Source organism: Lingula anatina, chromosome 2 (genome assembly GCF_051362555.1).
Source record: "Lingula anatina isolate TDL-2025a chromosome 2, LinAna3.0, whole genome shotgun sequence".
Lineage (NCBI taxonomy): Eukaryota > Metazoa > Brachiopoda > Lingulata > Lingulida > Lingulidae > Lingula > Lingula anatina.
In genome coordinates, this window is record NC_141768.1 from 1,774,710 (window position 1) to 1,797,649 (window position 22,940).

At 35.5% G+C, this 22,940-nt stretch overlaps 2 protein-coding genes and 1 long non-coding RNA gene across 6 annotated transcripts in view; 2 read left to right on the forward strand and 1 right to left on the reverse strand.

The window, feature by feature from the left end:
• The window catches only part of LOC106170147 (C4b-binding protein alpha chain), a 17,800-nt gene extending 13,648 nt beyond the window's left edge, over positions 1 to 4,152 (forward strand). The window contains exons 12-17 of the mRNA XM_087006902.1: positions 1,078 to 1,266; positions 1,493 to 1,669; positions 1,860 to 2,045; positions 2,412 to 2,591; positions 2,933 to 3,127; positions 3,520 to 4,152. Coding sequence (XP_086863028.1) covers positions 1,078 to 1,266; positions 1,493 to 1,669; positions 1,860 to 2,045; positions 2,412 to 2,591; positions 2,933 to 3,127; positions 3,520 to 3,710 — 1,118 coding nt within the window. The 3' untranslated portion in view covers positions 3,711 to 4,152. The remainder of the gene's footprint in view (positions 1 to 1,077; positions 1,267 to 1,492; positions 1,670 to 1,859; positions 2,046 to 2,411; positions 2,592 to 2,932; positions 3,128 to 3,519) is intronic.
• The window catches only part of LOC147763314 (uncharacterized), a 102,595-nt gene that overhangs the window by 42,241 nt on the left and 37,414 nt on the right, over positions 1 to 22,940 (forward strand). The gene's annotated exons all lie outside the window — the stretch shown is intronic.
• Positions 4,065 to 22,900, reverse strand: LOC106163763 (calpain-9). 4 transcript variants are annotated; one of them, XM_013541446.2, is made up of 19 exons: positions 22,824 to 22,900; positions 18,825 to 19,251; positions 18,448 to 18,529; positions 17,516 to 17,771; positions 16,953 to 17,133; positions 16,542 to 16,622; positions 16,262 to 16,362; positions 15,659 to 15,894; positions 15,371 to 15,397; positions 14,274 to 14,434; positions 13,792 to 14,003; positions 13,372 to 13,483; positions 10,857 to 10,914; positions 10,597 to 10,655; positions 10,381 to 10,449; positions 7,830 to 7,911; positions 6,644 to 6,760; positions 6,103 to 6,155; positions 4,065 to 5,934 (listed from the first exon to the last, which is right to left on the reverse strand). In XM_013541446.2, the coding sequence occupies exons 2-19, from the start codon at positions 19,227 to 19,229 to the stop codon at positions 5,908 to 5,910; spliced, it is 2,319 nt and encodes a 772-aa protein (XP_013396900.2). In that variant the 5' UTR covers positions 19,230 to 19,251; positions 22,824 to 22,900; the 3' UTR covers positions 4,065 to 5,907. The 4 variants fall into 4 exon arrangements, 3 of the variants coding, with proteins under 3 accessions (XP_013396900.2, XP_086859896.1, XP_013396914.2); XM_087003770.1 differs by lacking the exon at positions 22,824 to 22,900 and adding an exon at positions 22,802 to 22,820; XR_015332751.1 differs by lacking the exon at positions 7,830 to 7,911.

Genomic DNA, 22,940 nt, shown 5'->3' on the forward strand with positions numbered 1-22,940 from the left:
TTCAAGTTGGCTTTGTTGAAATCACCAAGGACAATAGATAATGAATCAGGTTCCGAATTATCATGGGATGTGACGACTGATGTGAGGTTTTGTATTGCTAATTTTGTATCAGCCCGGGGGTGGATGTAGACGGCTGTAATTATGACACTAGTGAATTCACGTGGGAGATAGAATGGCCTGCACTTTAGAGTTATCAACTCAATGTCTGATGTACATATTTCATGTAATTTCTTAACTTCCGTGCACCATGCATTGTTAATGAGAAAACACACACCTCCGCCTTGCCTCTTACCCGTGCTTATCCGCTCTGTCTTGCCTATATATCGAAAATCCCTCTGGTTGAAGGCACTGATCGGGAATGTTCTCAGTTAGCCATGTCTCTGTAAAGCAATAGATAGTACAATTCTTGTAGTCTGCAAAGTTCGATATTCTGTAGTTTAGTTCGTCCATTTTGTTATAAAGACTTTGAACATTAGCCAGGATTATGCTTGGTACTGGTGACTTTAGTCTTCTTCTCCGTTGTCTTACTAGTTTGCCTCCCCTCCTGCCCCTTTTACGTATTCCGTATCGTCTAGCTGTGGGTAATATAAAATGAGCAGACTGCAAGTTATGCATTCTGAACTTTGTTGCATCAGGGCGATTTCTGAACTAATATTAAAACTATGCAAAAAATACGTATTTTTCTAAATTTTTCCTCCTTAATATCTTTCGGGTTCTTCGTATTCCAGTAAAACTCAAATGAGTTTTACGAATCGATAGATAAAATACTTCTGACTGCCCCGTATCAAGGATGAAAATCAATGCAATATGGCAATCTTTTATAGTGTAATGACAAAACCGCATGAAAATAGTGACGTAGCTGTAATAAGATTGACGTGTCAAACTGCTGCTGTTCTTGCACTCGTAGAAGCGTATCCAGACCCCCCTAAACTGAGTGTGGGGGGGGGGGGGTAATTCTGAATGTCCTGTAACAGTGAGGGTATATGGTAGTCTTATTTAGTGTTATGTCAACACTTCAATACGAAGTGACACCACTGCATGAAAGATTGTTGTATCATACAGATTCTGTTCTTGTAGAAGCGTGTCCAGACCCCCCTAAGCTGACCGGTGCACATATAACGTCTGCAGCAAGGAAATTCTATGTGGAAGGCCACAATGTCACCTATCAGTGTGAGAGAGGGTACCAGAGCACAACTTATCCAGAAACAGCACACACCAAGATGTGTACCAACAGTGTCTGGAAGGGAACAGACTTCACCTGCAAACGTCAGTACGATTAGAACTATTCAAAGAGCGTCTTTTAAAATTGTACGTGCTGTACGACCTTAACGAATTTTAAAAACCTACACAATCCTTCCAAAATTCAGGTTATTGGTTAGAAAAACTTGTATTTGAGATATTTCCAAATGTTCAATGGTGGCTGTTCTTTCTTTTGGTATTATGATACAGCATACCACATCCTTATATCATGAGACCCTTTTTTCATTGACAGGGGTTTGTCAATCCCCTCCAGACGTTAAGAACGCCGTGGTAAAGCCTCCTCCACCCCCATTCTTTGAAGGAACAGCAGTGCAGTATACTTGTATCCCTGGGTTAGTGGCAGTAAATAGGACTGCTCTGAAAACCTGCGTTGGAGGCAACTGGACTGGCGATGACATCGACTGTCAAAGTATTTACTTAATTTCAGTTATTTGGTGTTTTTTGTTAGACATATGAATGTAACATATATATATATATGAAATACCGATATAATATAATTTGGTTAGCTTTGCTCAAAAAACAGATCTCCACGACTGGACTTGAAATTTTGAAACATGATTATGTCTTTTACCATCTTCTAAAAAATGTTCTCTTTTCAGAGGTATGTGCTCAGTTACCCTACGTTGAGAACACTAACGTCATAATGAACCACGTCCCCGGCGGGAGACTTATAGAGGGCGCTAGGGTTATCCACCGCTGCCAGACAGGCTACACTCAGGTCGGAGGCAATAGTCTCCGTGTGTGCCATGACAGCAGCTGGACAGGGAAGGACATTCAATGTGAAAGTGAGTAGTACCAGCGGGGTTGAAAACTCAGGCCGGGTGTACGTTGAGTAGAGAATCCTGATATTGTGTCCCTTTTACACATAGTACACCTAAAATAAAGCGTGCACGGAGTAACCATGAGTAACTCAAGATGCATTTTTTTGGGTTTCTTTGTCGCAATTGTGCCCATGATATATAACACAAGGGACTTACTTATGCTTCTGTTATTGTGTACGTCGAGCTGCTCATCAAAGTTATTTTCTATGAGGGTTTTTATCGCTTTGAAGGTGTCAATTGGGGGGAAATGTTGTCCTCCAGAATATATGTAGGCAGAAAATATATATTTAGGACATTTTCAAACGCGCACGGTGTACCTTTAATTTTCAGAATCGTGCCAAGCGCCTCCAGCTATCCGTAACACCGAACTGGCCGACACCTCATCCACATATCGGCATGGTACCGAGGTCCGCTACCAGTGTGTGAATGGAACGCTTAAAGTTGGGGGATCAGAGACTAAACAGTGCGTATCAGGGAACTGGTCCACTCCGGATGATCTACACTGTGAAAGTAAGTAAACACAGGATAGCGCTACGTGATTAGGCCGATATATTAAATGTGACTCCGTAGCATTAATGTATTTATTTATTGTTAATGAACTAGGTTTGGGGCGATTTCAAGTTTTGATTTAATTTTTCTAATGACGTTGCCAAAACACATCCTATCACTATTGCCCCTTTACATTTTAACTTGATCAAGGAACAAATCTTTTGTGTGTTTTCATAAAAGGTGAATTCAGAAGGTCTAAAGGACCTGTGGTTTATCCCTACATCAAATTTTACTCAAGAGGCATAACTTTCCAACCAAAGTACATTAAAAAAACAAACAAACAAACAAATATCCCATTTCAGAACCCTGCAGCCGCCCTCCTCACTTCCCGCTCAGTCGCCGTGTATTGCTGAAGGTAGGACCATACGTGCCAGAACATTACGTCCAAGGAAACCAGGTGAAATACGAGTGCAGACCAGGTTATGAGAACATCAACACTGGGGACATCAAGACGTGCGAGGATGGTCGCTGGGTTGGCGCAGACGTTAACTGTCAAAGTATGGTCTATGTAAAGATAATTATTTTTTGTTCTATAATGTTTCACTTCAAATAGGAAAACAAAACCTAATGGTTACGCTGAAACGTTTCGTTATAGTCCAGGGTATATACTTGAATCTCAATAATAATGCTACTGATAATTAAGTATTTGAGGTCGACTATAATTTAAAATTTGAAAATGAATAAATTGGGAATGATAGATTAGTTTGTGACGGGAATAGAAAAATAGATATACACTAGATAAACTAATTGAATAGGTACGATGTACTTAAGATCATCTGTATTACAAAAGAATTTTATCTAGCCTTCAAAAGGCCGATTTAAATAAAGTATATTTCTCAACAGACACAAAAAGGTCTTCACAAAGGTACACACCATTTCTCCTTTACAGAATTGACAACCACCACGACCGTCACCACCGTGACCACGACTGAGAAACCAATCCCCACTACAGAGACCAAGGAGCCATTTGCAGGAGGCACGAAACCAACACCTACGCCAAAGATAATAGACCCCGTGGAGCCAGGGTCGGGGGATGCCGAGAAGGATGATAACTTGGGCCTGGTTGAAGAAATCCTCTAGTCACTAACGGTTCCCGTTGTAAGAGGAACTTCAAGATGTCACTTAGTACTACTGCACTATGCGTCTTGACAATCAGAAGCATATATATAAACTGTTTATTATACGCTCCACTAGTCTAGATGAAATTCAAATGCAAAATTTATCAGAGATATATGTATATAAATATTAAATTGACTTTTAACAATTAAACAGTAAAAAGCATATATTAACAGCAAGTCTTAAAATTGGATGCTTGTTCAAATGAAGAGTGTGATTTACTTCAATGTGTTCTTAAAATCATACATATGCATTTCCTGTTTAAATTGTTCAAATTTTAAATGTGCAGCTATACATTTTTTAAGACTAGAAGTAAGATTTTATGGAATGTGAAGACTGTTACAAGTCTCTTAATTTTTTATTTATGCTCATGAAATTCATGACTATAAAATACTGCTACAGCTTCCTTTGATTTTTTTCTTGATTTTTGAAAACAGCCTACGTTTTAACACAAACAGCATACATTTTAACACATCTTACTAAAATTCTTCAAAAATAATCAAATACCCTTTTCTATGAATTAAAACATTTATAATTTGTAAATATGCCTTAATTTGTTAAGTCTCTCACTACAACTTTTACTTATCTTCCATACCTACCATAAGACAATACACACTTTCACATGCATTCTACAAAAACTATCAAAACTTCTCACAAAACTTGTCTTGATCTTATCGAGATATCCTACATACTGTATCTTTACTCTGAAATACTTAAAATTCACAACCTTCAAGTAGTGGGTTAAACTATATACTAATTGGCAAAAACACAGTATGTTTCATTTTTCACAACCATCTCAACCCCACAGAAATCATGTTATAAGAATACAAATTCTATCTTGAATCAAAATCTATCAATCAATAAACAGAAAACTAACTGATAGAAAGTGAATTACCAACACAATAAAGTAGGTACTAGGTACTTTTTAATAATATTAATAATAATATAACATTTACCCCTTTTTGATAATATCTGAATTGCTATAGTATAATCTCTCTTAAATATAACACAACAAATAGGAATGCTGTAATTGTAATGCCACTAAGTCTAATTAAGCCTCAAATTAAGCATCTTCTAGACTTTCTGCACCAGTAAAAGTTCACTTTAAAGCTGCCCTACATTTTAAGAGAAGACTAGATTCAATTATGCTACACCCCTGATGACACGATTGTCTTGCATATATATTTGAAACTTTGTATATTTGGATGGGAGACGGGGAAATCACATTTCTATCACTATCAAATACAAGAGACTGGAAACAATATCATCAAAAAGACAACACATATACAGGGATGATAATGGCTGGTCCCTAGGCAAGACGTGGGATATGTGTTCCAAATATTGGTCCCTGTTTTTAACACTCTTTAAACTAATAAAATGTGATAATGAAAAACACCTTGTTCCAATGAACAGTGTTACAGCACATTTGTTCATGAAGACATTCTCCGTTGAAGAATCCTTTGATGTCATCAGATATTGGTCAAATATTAAGTAAGAGACTGAAGTAATATCAGGGCAAGTTTCAGCTGCTTGTCACAGATACTAAGCAGAATAAACTACAGGCAGGAATGTGATGTGAAAATCTGTTTATGATGTCAGAAGGTCACACCGTGTCCTTTCTAGTAAATGTCATCTGTTAACGTCACATAAACTTAACTGAAATTTGTCTCCAGGTCAACAAGAGTTCTTTTTATATACATGATCTCCTAATAAGATCACAGCACTCACTGCTATACTTAGGCCACACAGTGTCCTTTGTGATACTGTAGACATGATCTCTTTAGGTCACACAGTGTCCTTTGTTATCCTGTAGACATGATCTCTTTAGGTCACACAGTGTCCTTTGTGATACTGTAGACATGATCTCTTTAGGTCACACAGTGTCCTCATCTATCTCTATATTCAAGTCACACAAATCCCTCTGAGATATGTGTAATCCCTTAGGTCAGCAGCATTCTTTGTAATTTGCTTGTGGTCACAGTAAGCTCTAAATATCAAATATCATGATCAACATAAGCTCTAAATTTTAAAATAACAATGATCTGGGTTAAACAGATCAGACATTGTGGCACCTTGTAAAGTTGGTTTCACCTGGAGTATATTTTTACAACACTAATAACTTCGTGGTCAATCTCTCAGGTTACTTCAATAACTGTGATCTTCAAATCAGCAAACCCTGCTGTAACCACTGGAAAGAAAATATAACACATAAACAGTGTCTGGACGAATCACAAGTATTTAAAGCACTTCCTCTAATTGGTTAGTTTTTAAATTTTTCTTTTTAAAGGCACCTTATCCAAATGTTTTACAGACTTTATCAAGAAGAACATAAAAAAGATGACTGAAAAAGACCCACCTCATCAACTGAAAACACAGCCTTTCCGTTCTGCTGATGGGCCTTGAATATCTCTAGAAAATGAAATGAATACATAAAAACAAATTTAAAGCAGCACAAATACAAAATTAAACTACTGATAGGGCAATATAAATATAATCAGATCTATAGTGTGCAAGGATAACTAGTGATAGCTTAGAAATAATTTTATACATCAAAGATCAAAGCTGAATTTTAAATTATCCAGAAAACGCAATGTGTGCAGCTCTACGTGGGGGATCCTGGGACATAATAACAACACCAACAAAAATCCAGATAAATCGGGATGACTTTCATCTCTGATTCTCTATAGTAATGTAGTGACATTGGCCCCATTCAGAATAGGGGACTAACTAGTCTAAGGGTCAAATATGGCGACCCAATACAAAGCTTGCAGTCTAATCCGCTAAAATACACTGAACTGATTCTCTGTGGAGAAGTATTCAAGTGCGTCAGCTATATATGACCCTGGGACTAGTTAGTCCCCTATTCTGAATGGGGCCATCAAAGTCGGAGTACTCACTGGTCAGCTGGGTAATCCTGGCCATACACATGATAAAGCTGTCTACACTGATCTGGTACTGTTCATCTGAATACCTCAACACCAAGGCACTCAACACTTTACTGTTGAATTTAAAACCTGAAACCAAGAGGTATAAATGGAGATGGATGGATTCCTGGTTCTTCACATCAGAATATGTATAAACTGAGACATATTGAGGGACCTTTGGATTAAGACAGATCTTCAACATTACCCCCCCCCCCTTTCTTCTCCTGGTCACATGACACTGGGTCATGTGACTGAAAACCTCAGGTGATAAGTAGAAGGCAAGGTCCCTCAATATGCTTTCAACTTTTATTTATAGAAATTAGAACCTGCCCTATTATTAAAGCAAGAAGTTACAATGAATATGTTCATGAAAATGTGCCTACTGCTGTCTTAAAGGAGAGATGATTTCAAGGTGATAATATAAGCCCCAGTATATTTTATCAACAGGTAACTTTCACCAGATTATGTGAAGATTTGAGAAAACTAGAAAAATGATGCTGTTTGATCAGGCTTGCATGTTTCTTAAATGCTAGGGAAACATGGGATCATTATTGCTTACACTTGATTTTAGCCAAATACTAAAAAAAAAAAAAAATTATTGTACAAGTCAATATTTTGCATCAAGACAAGGACCAATTAGTATTACTCAAAAATACTTCCCCGACCTAAGACCGATTTTAAGCATTTGGAGCAGATTTTATGTGCTAACAAGAGCCTTTGAATAAAGTTATTGTTAAGGGTAGGATTTAAAATTTTTGTTACAAGGGTTACAATGGGTGTTGGTATTACTGACACAAGACCTCAAATCAAAATAGTTGTATTTTCAAATGAAAAAATTAGCCCCACTATAGAGCAGGTTGATATGTGAATAATTCTTGCTGAAGGATATAGGTAAATATGTTATAATCTTTACATAAAAGTTAGCTAATTATATGATGCAAATATAAATGCATCCGATTCTAAAACTCTCTAACATCATTTTAAGCAGGTTTAATAAATCACATTTTGAACATGTCTTACTGTGGCAATACAACTTTAAGTTCCAGCAAAACCCAATGAGATCTACAGAACTAATGTGACAAGTGACAATTTTCTGCTTAGATATGATGTCAGAGTGCTTTCAAACAAAGGTGAATAAGTACACAAGTTCCCAGCATACCTAGCGGCTGTAGCACCGTTCTTAGTTGATAAGCGCTCAGTTTTAACTGTGTCCGCCCTGGTTCTGCATTGTTGTATGTGGTCTGCCAACAAAATAGATTAGTACGTCAAAGCAGAGAGAATTTACTTACTGGCCAACACCACTGTTAGGTTATGCTTTTGAATCAATTAATAAATTCAGCAATAATGATTAATAATATATATACAATTAGGTGGTTGCCCCTCTTCCAATTCTGCATAAATAATGATGATGATGATGACAGCAGCAATATTTGTATAGAGAAAGCAGATGATGAAATACAGATGTATTGCACTTACAAAAAAATTTATAAAATTATAATATAACAAGGCAGCAAAGCTGTCAAATGTACAGACAAAAAGCAGGAAATAACTATGCACAAAATAGGCTACTGTCAATTCTGATGCAAAAGTACATTATGTTAAACTGCAAATTCAACATCAAATTTTAATTATGCTCAATAGGTAATACCAATGTAAGTAAAATGTGTAACAAGCATAAGGCTTCAGGCCCATGGCAGTTCAAGTTCACACTTTTCCAGAAAAAGAAGCCAATTAGACTGCTTTTCCATCTCAGGCTGCATTTTAGTCCTGTATTTCTTTTCTGAACATTTGGCAATCATCAGTAACATGGTTTTCCCATAATGGTCATCATGGCAGCAGCACCCAAAATTGTGTTTTCTTCTATTCTGATGCAATATTACATAGTGGTTAACAGCATAATGACCGTCAATTTTTCATAATAAAATATACGTATCATGGATTTTCAGAAAATGTGACTAGCATGAGTCTTCAAGCCCATGGAACTTCAAAGTCACACCTTGAAAATGCCAATATGTGAAAAATTAAATTTTCACAAAAAAAAAAAAACTGTTTAACTAGCAGAAAGAATTACCAAACAGACTGCATTGCCTACTGAAGCTGTATTTTAGTCCCATGTTTCTTTCCTGTAAGTTTGAGAACAGTAAGTGACATGATTTTTCTTAAATGGACATCATGGGAGCAGTGCCCAAAATATTTTTTTTCCAAATTTTGATGCAATATTACATAACATTTAACAGCATAATGACCATCAATTTTTAATAATAAAATATTAGTATTATGGATATTCAGAAAATGTGACTAGCAAAGGTCTTCAGGCCCATGGAACTTCAAAGTTACAACTTGAAAATGCCAAAATGTAAACAAGACAGCACTGTTCTGAAATGTTTTTTTTTTCCATTTTTACACTTTTTTAACATTAAACAAAATTAACAGTTTACTGCCACTTTTATAAGATCAACTAAGAAAATTGATGAGATGTGAAAAATATCAATAGAACAGTGTCAAATGTTCAATTTCCTCCATTCTGAGTTTCTGAACATAGTGAATGATTGAATCTTACAAACTGCAATGATATGAGTTTATTTCCATTTTTGACACCTTATTACACAATACACGATTACAAGTTTACCATCATTTTTACGTTATCAACTAACAATGTTGTAAAGATGCAGAAAATGTCAAACAAACACTTTTACATATCTTATTAATTAAATAATGAGACTGTTAACATGCCTAAGAATTGAATCTGAGGAAATGTGAAAAAACAGCATAACTTATAAAATAATGGTCTGATTATGCTGATTTTCGAACTTGACCTGCGTTTTAGTAAGATTGATTACTCCTGTGAGTTTCATGACAACAGGCCTATGGGTTTTCCTTGAAATGTGTTAACAGTGTTGCATATATGCTGAAAAGTGAAAAAACAGCATAACTACTAAAATAGTGGCCCGATCATGCAGATTTTCGAACTTGACCTGCGTTTTAGTAAGATTGATTACTCCTGTAAGTTTCATGACAACAACCCTATGGGTTTTCCTTGAAATGTGTTAACAGTGTTGCATATATGCTGAAAAGTGAAAAAACAGCATAACTACTAAACAGTGGCCCGATCATGCCAATTTTCGAACTTGATCTGAGTTTTAGTAAGATTGATTACTCCTGTGAGTTTCATGACAACAGGCCTATCAGTTTTCCTTGAGATGTGTTAACAGTGTTGCATATATGCTGAAAAGTGAAAAAACAGCATAAATTCTACAATAATGGCCCGATCATGCTGATTTTCGAACTTGACCTGTGTTTTATGAATATTCATCAGCTCTGTAAATATAAAGCCAAAAAGTAAAACTGTCTTCCACTTATGGTGTTAACGCTGAAAGTGCACGGCGACGGCGACGGCGACATGATCGGCGACAGCGACGGCGACGGCGACGACAGACGCAGGTGATGGCAATATGTACAGACACATCTGTGTCTGTACATAAAAAGAAAGTACAAATATCAAGAGACAAAGCAGCATATTTTTATAAAAGGGGGGGGGGGGTCTTACCTGAGATATTTCACCACATTTACAAAATTCTAATCTCTTGTACACAGCAAATATAAAGTAATTTCTTCAAATGATCTCATCTTAAAGATTCCATAACATAAGTATGAGTACCCCCAACCTCCATGAGGAAATGCTACTCTGAGAGAAATAATCTAACACATACCATCCACAGCTTTATCATATTCCACAGCTGTATAAACTCAAAGAAGCCCAGTTTGCCTGAACAATCCTCCTTTTGATAAGTCAAGGAAGATCTCATATGTCAAAAAAAAAAAAAAATCCAGAATAGAAATAAAATGGTGTCATATTACACAATTTTCTTCTCAAAAGAATGTTAAAATATATGCAATAACATATCTGAGAAAAATAACAAGGATACATCAAATATTGCTAGCAAGGCTTTACAGGCATCTATGCCAAGATCTTGATGATTTGGATCTGGAAGAAAAATAATAAGATGGACCTTCAAAAGTATTAAAAAAATTATTCATCTATGGATACAAACTACTTTTAATACAATGTCTACACAGTTGTTATTAGATATTTACACAGAATAGGTGACGATTTGGAGAAAAAGATTTATTCTCGGATTCCATTAATTTCTTAGTATTTAGTGACTTAAGCATACATATTTCATACCTGATTTCAGAGCTGTGTTTATTAACCTTCTGAATTCATAGCAGTCAATCATCATATCCTGGGAAACAAAACGAAAAAAAATAGATAAATAAATAAAAATAAAAATAAAAATAAAAGCCATTAACCACAATGATACCATTCTCATACTTCTTAACACTGAGCAGATCAGAATTATCCATAATTCAGGGTCAGGCACATAGGCAAGGGGCAGGGGAGTTGACAGGTTTGGACGGACTTCCCTTTTGGCTCAATATGGTCTGCTCTCAAAATTTGATCTAGATTCTGTGCCATTTCTTTCTGGCTAAGTCTTAAATAAGAGTTGGCTAAGGTTGTAACAAGGCAGCAAAGCTGTCAAATGTACAGACAAAAAGCAGGAAATAACAAAATAGGCTACTGTCAATTCTGATGCAAAAGTTCATTATGTTAAACTGCAAATTCAACCTCAAATTTAAATTATGCTCAACAGGTAATACCAATGTAAGTAAAATGTGAAACAAGTATAAGGCTTCAGGCCCATGGGAGTTCAAGTTCACACTTTGAAAATGTAAAACTTCCAGAAAAAGAAGTCAATTAGACTGCTTTTCCAACTCAGGCTGCATTTTAGTCCTGTATTTCTTTTTTGAAAGTTTGGCAATCATTAGTAACATGGTTTTCCCATAATGGTCATCATGGCAGCAGCACCCAAAATTGTGTTTTCTTCTATTCTGATGCAATATTACATAATGGTTAACAGCATAATGACAATCAATTTTTAATAACAAAATATATGTATCATGGATTTTCAGAAAATGTGACTAGCCTGGGTCTTCAAGCCTGTGGAACTTCAAAGTCACACCTTGAAAATGCCAATATGTGAAAAATTAAATTTTCACAAAAAAACTGTTTAACTGGCAGATTGCATTGCCTACTGAAGCTGTATTTTAGTTCCATGTTTCTTTCCTGTAAGCACAGTAAGTGACATGGTTTTTCTTAAAAGGTAATCATGGGAGCAGTGCCCAAAATAGGTTTTTTCAAATTTTGATGCAATATTACATTATGTTTAACAGCATAATGACCATCAATTTTTAATAATAAAATATTAGTATCATGGATATTCAGAAAATGTGACTAGCAAAGGTCTTCAGCCCCATGGAACTTCAAAGTCACAACTTGAAAATGCCAAAATGTAAACAAGACAGCACTGTTCTGAAATGTTTTTTTTCCCATTTTTAACAATTTTTAACATAAAACAAAATTAACAGTTTACTGCCATTTTTATATGATCAACTAAGAAAATTGATGAGATGGGAAAAATATCAAAAGAGCAGTGTTAAATGTCCAATTTCTTCCATTCTGAGATTCTGAACATAGTGAATGATTGAATCTGACAAAGTGCAATGATATGAGTTTATTTCCATTTTTGAAACTTTATTACACAATACACGATAACATGTTTACCATCATTTTTACAAAATCAACTAACAATGTTGTAAAGATGCAGGAAATGTCAAACAAACACTTTCACGTATCTTATTAGTTTAATAATGAGACTGTTAACATGCCTAAAAACTGAATCTGAGGAAATGTGAAAAAACAGCATACCTTCAAAAATAATGGCCCGATTATGCTGATTTACGAACTCAACCTGCATTTTAGTAAAATTGACCACTCCTGTGACTTTCATGACAATTGGCCCATCTGTTTTTCTTATATTGTGTTTACAGTGTTGCATATATGCTGAAAAGTGTAAGAAACAGCATAACTAGTAAAATAGTGGCCCGATCATGCCGATTTTTGAACTTGACCTGCGTTTTAGTAAGATTGATTACTCCTGTGAGTTTCATGACAACAGGTCTATCGGTTTTCCTTGAAATGTGTTAACAGTGTTGCATATATGCTGAAAAGTGAAAAAACAGCATAAATACTAAAATAGTGGCCCGATCATGCCGATTTTCGAACTTGATCTGCGTTTTAGTAAGACTAATTACTCCTGTGAGTTTCATGACAACAGGCCTATCGGTTTTCCTTGAAATGTGTTAACAGTGTTGCATATATGCTAAAAAGTGAAAAAACAGCATAAATTCTACAATAATGGCCCGATCATGCTGATTTTCGAACTTGACCTGCGTTTTATGAATATTACTCAGCTCTGTAAATATAAAGCCAAAAAGTAAAACTGTCTTCCACTTATGGTGTTAACGCTGAAAGTGCACGGCGACGGCGACGGCGACATGATCGGCGACGGCGACGGCGACGACAGACGCAGGTGATGGCAATATGTACAGACACATCTGTGTCTGTACATAAAAAGGTCTCCTTTTTCAGAAAAGTTCCCCCACTTTTGAACTTGCAGGTTACATGCCTGAGCAGACTGTTTTACTTTGTTGAAGCTGACATCTACCTTTATAACCCACGGTAATAAGAATATAAAAGCTCCAATATTGTATAACGCTAATTTAAAACAAGGCATGTGCACCATAGCACACGTATACACACTGTAACACAATACATGCACACTGTATTACACATAACCCACCTCCCCAGAGGACTCATAGAAAAATCTCTTGAATTTCTCTTCTCCCTCCTTGACAGTGGGGTCTATAGCGGGAGGCACAGGGCCTGTCAGTTCTGCGGCTTCATCTGTTGGCCTGATAATATAACAATAACGCAATCTTAAGTCCATAAGTAGATAACCATGAATGAGAAATATGCTATAGCTGGGTAAAAATATAGGTGAGTATTCTCCCAGCGTGACCTTTGAACCTTAAAGTTTGACTATTTTAGGACAAGTAAGTGGTAGATAACAGGTGTCTCATAAAAAATCCACTGTACATCATTGCATGGCAATTATTTGCAGGGACAAGAAAGGAAATTAGAGATTTTTACTTGCTATGCTTATAATCCCATCCAAATCAAACTGTCACAACCCTTTAATTTTCAATCTCATTTTACTCACACTGTGAAATTATCATTTTCAAAAAACACTCGCAGAAGGAAGTCTGCCTCCACGTGAGCTTCATATGTACATGGAATCACCACGTAATCTCCTGGTTCCATAAGAAATCTCTTCACTATCTGCCGAGTGTTAGAGAAATAATCACACCTCTCCACAAAACCAAACAGATTGAAGTAAGCTCTTGGGAGAGGCATTGTGTATTCTTTGGAATACTGAAAACGAATGATATAAGTTTAGTTGTTTAATTACTTACAAGATAAAATGTTCATGACTCAAAATCTGAGTTCAAGGCTGGAAGATCTACTATTTTAATTTCATCTCCACTGAAGTTTCAGCACTTATCATTTCTAGTATTTTTTGAATATAATATTTTTCTTACCTCATGTTTCATTAATAAATAAATAAACAAATAATTCATGAAATAAAACAATGCAGTTTACACACACAAAAAATGAAAATTTCCATAGATGCCACTGCTGTACCTTATACACCAGAAACCCTATGTCCACATTCTTTGTTCCTCTGTGTTTGAGTTTCCGTCTGTCTTTCTGTATAAGTTCTACAATAAAACTGCACAAATTGTCCTCATCTTCATCTGTATCCCTTAGAGTAACTTTATATTGTGGATTGGTCCAATGGGTCTCTGAGGAGAAAAGAAACACCGAGTTAAAAAGAGGAAAATACAGACCTTAAAGCTGCAGCTACTCAGGTTTGGGGTTCACTTTGATTATCAGTGATAAAATCCATACAACTGCATGTTAAGGCCCGTCTTTGAAGACAGCACTTTTGAACCAATTTTGCGTCAATAAAATGAAAACAACAAAACATGCCAGTTTAAGCAATCACAGTACATGCTTACAAGACATTAATGATGTTTCTGATCTCATTTCTGAGATAAAATAGTTTGGTCTTATCATTGTCCAGTAAATGTAACAAAGCACTTGGACTTTGTTTTAAAGTGTCAGAGCTTATACAAACAAGAAAAACCTTACATATAATTTTCTCTGAGTAAGGTGTGAAGCAAGAGAGAGATACACATAAAATGTTGTAAAGCAAAATGATTTGTTACCACACCACTGCATACACTCTGTGAGAACCAAAAACACTTTCAAACAAACCAAAATAAGAATTGCCTTGGTAGCAATTTGCTTTTATTTCAATACACAAAATATCCCTAAGCAAAATTCCAAAACACCATGCTGATAAAACCTGCACACTGCTGCAAAAAATAAAGATAACTAGCTGAAGACCTAAATATTCATAAATTTGGCCCCATCAGACATGAAATGCATGGAACATTCAGAGGAAAGTATAAAAAGACGACACATTCTACGTAACTGCTCAGTGTAGAAATATAACTATTATGATCAAGATAAAAACTAAATTATTATAAAATTGTGCTGTCTATTACACACACCAGTTGATATATGGCCTAATGATGTGATAGACTAAAAGCAGCTAGCTATCATAGAAAAAAAGTGAAATCAAAAGAGTTAGTGGAACAATTACTCAATCCATGTTAAAATCAACAATTCCTAGAGAAGCAGCCGAGAGTTATGCTAACGCAGCATAGCTTTACCTGATATTACAAGTTTTCCACTTTCATCTGTAATTACACATAATGAATATCAGTCAAACTTTCAATGGTTTATCTACGGCTTACATGAATGCTAGTATTACTGCTGAAGAGCAACTATATTTAGTTATTATAGACTAATTAAAAAGAGAAAAAACAAACATATTCCCTAACTTAAGTTTATTTGTGAATTCCAAATAACTGCCTTCATAAAATATTGACAGTTGTAAGAAAATAATAATTCCCAATAATATTATTTGGTTTGAATAAATTAATTAAATAATATTTCACCTCTCATAACGGGTCTTCCTCCAGAAGAAATCCCCTTTTGCCATCGTCCGTGAAACTGGGCCACCTTCCACCGTCTTGGGGTATCTAGGGGGGAATCTGGGGTGAGGTTGCAGATATCCAGGGTGTCAAAGTTTTCTAGGAAATCTCGGAAATCCATCCAGAACTCTCCGTCATCCCTGAACACTAGCCCCATGGCTTCTCTGTCCTCAGGCGGGATACTGTTCCATTCTGGTGATCTGGGCACAGAAACAAACAACATTGTGATTTTCACTTTGGACGACTTGGATGACAATTAATTTAACATGTTTTTTTAAATTTACAGCCTTTCAAATATTTACACCTCTTTCAAATGTCATTTTAATATATTATGTTCACCATACTGACCTATCCCACAGTACCCAGTAATATGTCATTTTATTTATGATAACTGAGTAAACCAAAAAATTACTGACTTGGTTCACAGTGAGTTATATTTCAGACATTTTACAAAAGAATTCAAAGAAAAAAGAAGTATGTTTCCGCATAAACTTAAAACAATAAAGAATGTATTACTTCTGCAATAAAGTGTAGCTGCTTGTGTGTGTGTGTGTGTGTTAGGTCTACCTATCTCCCCAGGGTCCATTCCACTCTACCCTGGTCCCCCAGGGATTTCTGATGCGTACCAGCGTGATGGGAATCTCTCCTCGGTCTGACACTAGTCGTATCTGAAACATAACACAAAATAATATGTTAAATCTACATACACTCAATTTTAGCTGTGTCCAGCTCTGACATATATCTACATAACCTACACACATGAATACATTCATATATTCACAAATATAAATGTTTAATATATTGAGGTAGCTATGGTAATTATGGGGGAACACAGCCAGACCCTCACCTCTCTCAGGTCTGTGATACTGTATGCATGGCCTGCTGCCAGACCTCCAGAAAGTATCCTGCCACTGGTGCCATCTATAGGCTGAATTCAAAATTAATCTCTAGTGAGAATCTTATCAATGCCACACATGGAGTGACAAAATGATTCACTATTTTTTACATTATTTTATATATACAATGAATGTTTTTCAAAATTTAAAATCTGTTTATGAAACTGGCAAATTCTTAATATCTTTGAATTCTATGACCATTAAGTGAGAAAGAAAAACAAAGTATTCATTTTATACAGTTGTTACAAAACCCCTGGTAACAGTGAATGTTATTTAAATCCTTAAATCTGTTTATGAAATTTGAAACATATAACAATATCATCAAACTTTCAGATGAAACAATTTACTGAGTCTATACTTACATCAATCCCACACCCTACCAAGGACTGTCTCTCTAGAGACTTAAACAGAATATTGATGGCATTTCTGGGGAGGTCAGCAGTCTTTCCTCTCACCCTGTAGCTCTCTGTGAGACCCCCTGTAAAGTCTGTCAAGGCATCCCTCACTTGACCTGATTTTAATGCTTCATATGAACCATGGAGTCTGAATGGAAGCATTGAAAGTGGCTAATTTTCATTCTGGTACAATGAGAATTAATATTTGGTGGGGAGTGAAAAATCAGAGGCAATGAGATATTTCAAAATTAATGATCATGATACTTTAGAATAATAGTCAAGAAACTTCGAAATATAGCATTATATTTTGTAATTTATTCAGAAATTGGAAATGCATGCACATTTAAGGTGTGAGCTAAGCATTGCCTGACAAAATACCTGCTATTATATTTTATGCATCTTATTTCCATACTTCATATACTAGATTTTATACTGACACAAACAGACATTGGTTTCACTACCATCATCTACGCTGATATCTGTATACTACAATATTATTCAAAACTTACAGTAATATAAGCAGCACCTACTTTGCATAAGCTTTTTCTACGAGGGCTGCCCAGAATTCATTGGGTCGTCCTGAATGTATAAACACCGGTTCTCCATTCTTTGTGGGCAAGCGGTCATCAATTATGACCTCTGTCCACTTCCCATATTGCCAAAACTGGAACTTGAGTACGCCAGCATACCAGCCGTCATGGAAACCCTGTCCCCGGGGTACCAGACGGTACAAGAGTTCTGGATTCTCAGAGATGTTGGCTACGGCTGCCACTACCCAACAATCTCCTGGAATATAGCACACAGTGACTGCCCATTAATCAGCTGGGTTCAGGGGGACCAGGGCCGTGGGGGCAGAAGAAACCCCCTTTTTGCTGGGAAAAGGTCCACTCTAGGTAAATTTGATCTAGGTTTACAAATCAAGGATTCTTGACAAAAAGCCTATGTTTTCAGAAAAAGACCCCCCGTTTTGCAACTGCATGGATGTAATCAGCCACCATGATAACAGTACATGGGGCTTTGAAGTTTATAACATTATTATTATTACTTGTAGTAGTAGCAGTTGTAGTAGTACAGAAGTTGCCATATTCCATATTCATAATTTACTAGATTTGTATCTCCATGTAGTTATGTCTGAACTTTTAGACCAAATCGCAAATTTTTGAAAAATTTAAATTTAAGTCAAAAAACTATCAACCATGAAAACATTTCCCTCTCTACACAAAACTTACACTGTAAATGTACCTCACAAATTGTTTTGTCACACCGTGACTTTCCTCAGTGTCACTGTGTGTTACTATGACAATAAAATTAACCTGTAAACTTATCAACAGATTACATACTGAATTCCCATCAGCAAATTATATCCTTCATAATACCCATGCACTTACCTAACTATATCCTTCATAATACCCATGCACTTACCTAACTATATCCTTCATAATACTAGTACCCATGCACTTACCTAACTCTCCCTGTCTGACATCAAATCTTACAGCTCCACTCACAAACAGTTGTGGTTTCAAGCCAAACTGACCAGCTATGTCCTACAGAATGAAAAACAGAATTATTTTCCTCATAATAAGTTAAATACATGGCTTGAATAAGTTTATCTCCAAAAAGGTCAGGTCACTCATATCAAAGATAATGGTATGAAAGTATTTCGGCTTGCCAAGCTAATTAACATTTTTGCTCACTCATATCAAAATTCTAAAAAAATATTTCTTTCACTTAACTTGGTCATGACACTTCATGCAGTCATTATTTACCAAACAAATAAATATTTCAAACAGTTACAATAAAAACATTTTGATTTATAACAAATTAATATGAGCTCCTTACATGAGGTCTCATCCACTTGATACCATAAGGCGGAAGGCGGCTGAAGTAAAGTGACCTGTCATTGGCTGGAAAATCTGGGTCTTCGTACAGAACTCTGTTTTGCAAACACTCAATTCTAAGAGAGTCAAAGTCAGGCTGGGATGAATTGTTGGTGAGTGTTGCTGCAACCAGCACATTTCTGTCGTTTTTTTCTTGCACATTGTTTTGAAAACCTAAGCCTCTCTCCTGCAAATTTCTCTCCTGGAAGTTTCTGTCTTGTAAGTTTCTGTCTTGGAAGCTTCTTTCTTGCAGATTTCTGTCTTGGAAACTTCTGTCTTGCAAATTCCTCTCTTGAAAGCTCCTTTCTTGTAAGTTTCTCTCCTGCAAGTTTTTATCTTGCAAATTTCGGTAAAATGGCTGCTGCATGCTTTACGGTTCCTCCCCTCACCTAAGTCAATAAAAAAATAAATGAAATCATTACAAATGCACTCAGTAAAGTTCAGCTAAAAACAGATATCACTTCAACAACAGCAACAAAACACTTAAAACTAAAATTCTCACCCTTTCATTGACACCAAATATTGATCAAAATCAAGCAACACACCTGCAGACTTTCCACTTTAGCCTCTCACTAATTCCCTGAAGACAAAATAATCCACCTAACAGAAATGTAATTATCAATTAATCATATTCAGCTGAAGACAATCTGGACTATTAAAATATTGCTCTTGGCTAACTTCTTAATAATGTCCATGTTAAATTGTGTTCACACAGGTATAATAATTAATCAGTCATTTCTATTAGCTCCATTTCAGGGGAATGCCAGTGCTGGGAAGTACACATGCGACCTTGATTATACAAAAGCTGTCCAAGTGCATTAATCATATAAACTGAACTCTGTGTTTGAGCAGGATTATCTACACACAGGAAATGAATATTTCATATCTACAAATAAAGGATTATATACAGGGGGAGGAGTCAACTAACCTGCATATTTTATTCTGTCATTGGAAAGTACTTTGATTTGTTTACTTTACAAATGTTGTTTCACAAAACTTTTTTCCACATAATGTAAAATGTCTTTTGTTATTCTCAAAACAATGATCTAAATAAAGAGGTCAATGCTCAATAGTAGGAGTAAAATTAGCTTTGTCAAATCTTTTGTCTATCCAACTTAAATTCTACACTGATCATTCAGCAATATTAGTGCAGCCTCTATATTTATAAAAATAACATCATAAAACCTAAGTAAGTGAATGGCAATGCCTATAACAAGTAAAATAAATTTCAAAATGAATACAATTTACCCATTGACCAACAAGAAAGAAACAAGAAAGCAAAAATTTAACAGATAACTCACCAAAATGACTTGTCACATGAGCAGTATATTTTTATGAGACAGGACTCCCACAGGCAGATGTTAATATTAACAAATATGTGCAGCAGTTAAATGCATGTTACCTATGTAACAGATGACAAATATGTTCATTTATGTTCACACCTGCAGGGAAGTTAATGCCTGTTTATACCTGGGTGTCTTTGCATTCGTTTAAGATCACACCTGTTCAGGTGGGTAGAGATAGACAAGCAAAAGTAAATACCCAAAGACAGACTAAAACAAATGTAAAGTGTAATATTAAAGTGATTGAAAACTTGATGAAGCAATAACCACAGCCTACTTCTTTTTACTTAGATCTGATGATACTGTATACATGTGTATGTGATTAATGGTTAGAACACAGAGGTCATGAGGATTCACATAGCCAACCTAATTAGTTTCAACTTGATATCATTTAATTCATTAACCAGTGGCTACACAGTAAAACACTCTTACCACCTTCAAATATTTCTTTACAACTGACTTGATCATGAATTCCCCTCCCCCTTTTGTGTTCTAGGCCCTGTCTCTGATTATTGCAGGGATAACAAAAAGTAGGACTGAACAATGAAAAACTACCACCAAAGTCTAATAACTGCAGCTTCTCCAAAACCATGACTTCATTATTTCTACCCTGGTATCTAACTGGCCCTGAGGAACCCAACACTTCATCATTAAGATAAATGAATTCTGGTGGAGAATGACAACTAATTTGTATATTACCAATTAGGCAAATCTTTGCAAAATCAATAAGTTACATCATAATAGCTCATCATCCCTAACCTCATTACTTCATGTAGATAAATATTAATCTATATGGAATCACGTCTACTGAAGTTGATATTGTTATGGTAATATACAGTTTGTATTGAATCTTCCACTGAAGTATTTTCTCAGCTGTGTTATTCTCTGGGGTAAAGCCAGTAGTATTTCTTTTGACAACATTTATCTTGTGATAAATTATCTCTATTGAGGGGAAATTAGGACAAAAAGAGAACCAGAGAAATACTTTAACAGGGATATTTTTAGAAGAAAAAGAAGCCATTCTACTAGTCTTAGACTAAGTGCATGCCACTTATGCTTCTTCTTTATTTAAATGAAAGGTTTTACAGTGTTATCATTTAATTTTCAATTCTAGTTTATAAATCAAAATGAAACAAAATAATGATGTGTCTAAACTTGCACTTTATGGGTCCAAGGCTTGATATTAAAGTAAATGCTACCATCAGTATATGTAAAATGAAAATCAAAGTAAACAATCACATCTTTATCAAACATAAAGCTGGTGCACATACTTAAGGCCCCAGGTAGCAGTAAATAGCAGTAAGTCAATCAATTTCTTTATCACTAATGTCAATCAAATTCAGTGATAAAATATGCTACATTCTACAGGTGTTGTATATATATATCCAATAGTCAAGTGCCCTGTTAATCTTCTGCTGTCATATTCAGCAATGTTTCAACTAGAAAACACACTAACCCTAGGAAGTAGAGAATTTATATTTATATCCAACACCTGAGTTTCATAGGAGAGCTCAATTTCTTTCCTAATTCCCATGCCTCCTCTCTCTGAGCTTTGTATTAGGTTAACATAGACTGTCAAGGGTAACATTAATATATAGCTTCTTTTTTTTTGGTCATAAAGTGTTTAAATAACAGATATGAGCCTGTTTAAAAAATCTCTGAAAATTCATCGAGGGAGCAGATACTTAATCTTGACAAACCATTATCTCAGGACCCATCAGAATTAAATTTAAACCTAGGTAGCCCATGTGGAAAAATCTTATGTTTGAAATAAATTGCTTAAAATGACCCAAGATCCTAAACTGGCAAACAAATTTCAGTATTAAATAAAAACATACTCATAGCCTAGTTGAACCAATACTTATCTCTGACTTGAAAAGGCATGTTTTTTTAAACCTCCATTACACAAATGCATTGATAGAACTGAACTATGTACATTTCAGGAGTATTGCCAACTGCAACAGAGTTAATAAACAGAAAAAAATGTTTTTTTTTCTACACTAAACAGTACTGGGATAGTACTATTACAGTTGATGTGAATACAATAACATTGGAAATTCCACTGCATGATTTTGCATAAATATTTGGCTTTGTATGTCAACTAAGATAAGGCTCTTTCAACTTTAAGAGTAACTGACTACATAGGCCATGCACAATAATCAGTATTGTGCAAGAACCTGAACTTGTAATGTTGCATAATTATACTGCTTTTTTTAATAATACGGAGAACCTGTATCCTCACATCTTGAGAATTACTAAAGCTACAACTAAGAATATATATATTTAAACTGAAACTGGAATAAGTGGGAGAGGGCTTCTGAATCTATGCGGTACTGTCACTGCACCACTTGCGCTGCCATAAGCCACTAGTACTATATACTACTGATCAGTAAACGTTCAAACTTCTAAGTTTTACAACTAACAGTTACCTAGCTGTACTTTGTACCTTTTGCTAAAGTAAAGTTCCCGATCTGATAACAAAACAAAGTTTAACCCCTTGTTGGACCTTAACTAGTTTAAGATTATCATCCCCTTTAGATCAACTTTCTCCTCTGTTTCATCTCTGTTTCTACTTAATTTCTTAAAGCATAATTACTCCGGGATGCACGGTAACTTACCTGCATAATCGTTTGCCTCTAACGTTAGATGGCAGCACTTCATTGGTTTTGAACTTTCACTTTGTGCACAAAATTAAAAAAATACAATACAGTACAATACAATAGAGCACGAATAAA

What these genes read in the sequence shown, in the direction of transcription:
- LOC106163763 (XM_013541446.2), bottom strand. Translation starts at nt 19,229, where the DNA reads ATGCAGCAGCCATTTTACCGAAATTTGCAAGATAAAAACTTGCAGGAG. An exon ending in AGGAAGACCCGTTATGAGAG is followed by an intron (nt 15,398 to 15,658) that starts GTGAAATATTAT and finishes GTGTAATTACAG; the next exon opens with ATGAAAGTGGAAAACTTGTA. An exon ending in AAACACAGCTCTGAAATCAG is followed by an intron (nt 10,656 to 10,856) that starts GTATGAAATATG and finishes TTTTTCTTCCAG; the next exon opens with ATCCAAATCATCAAGATCTT.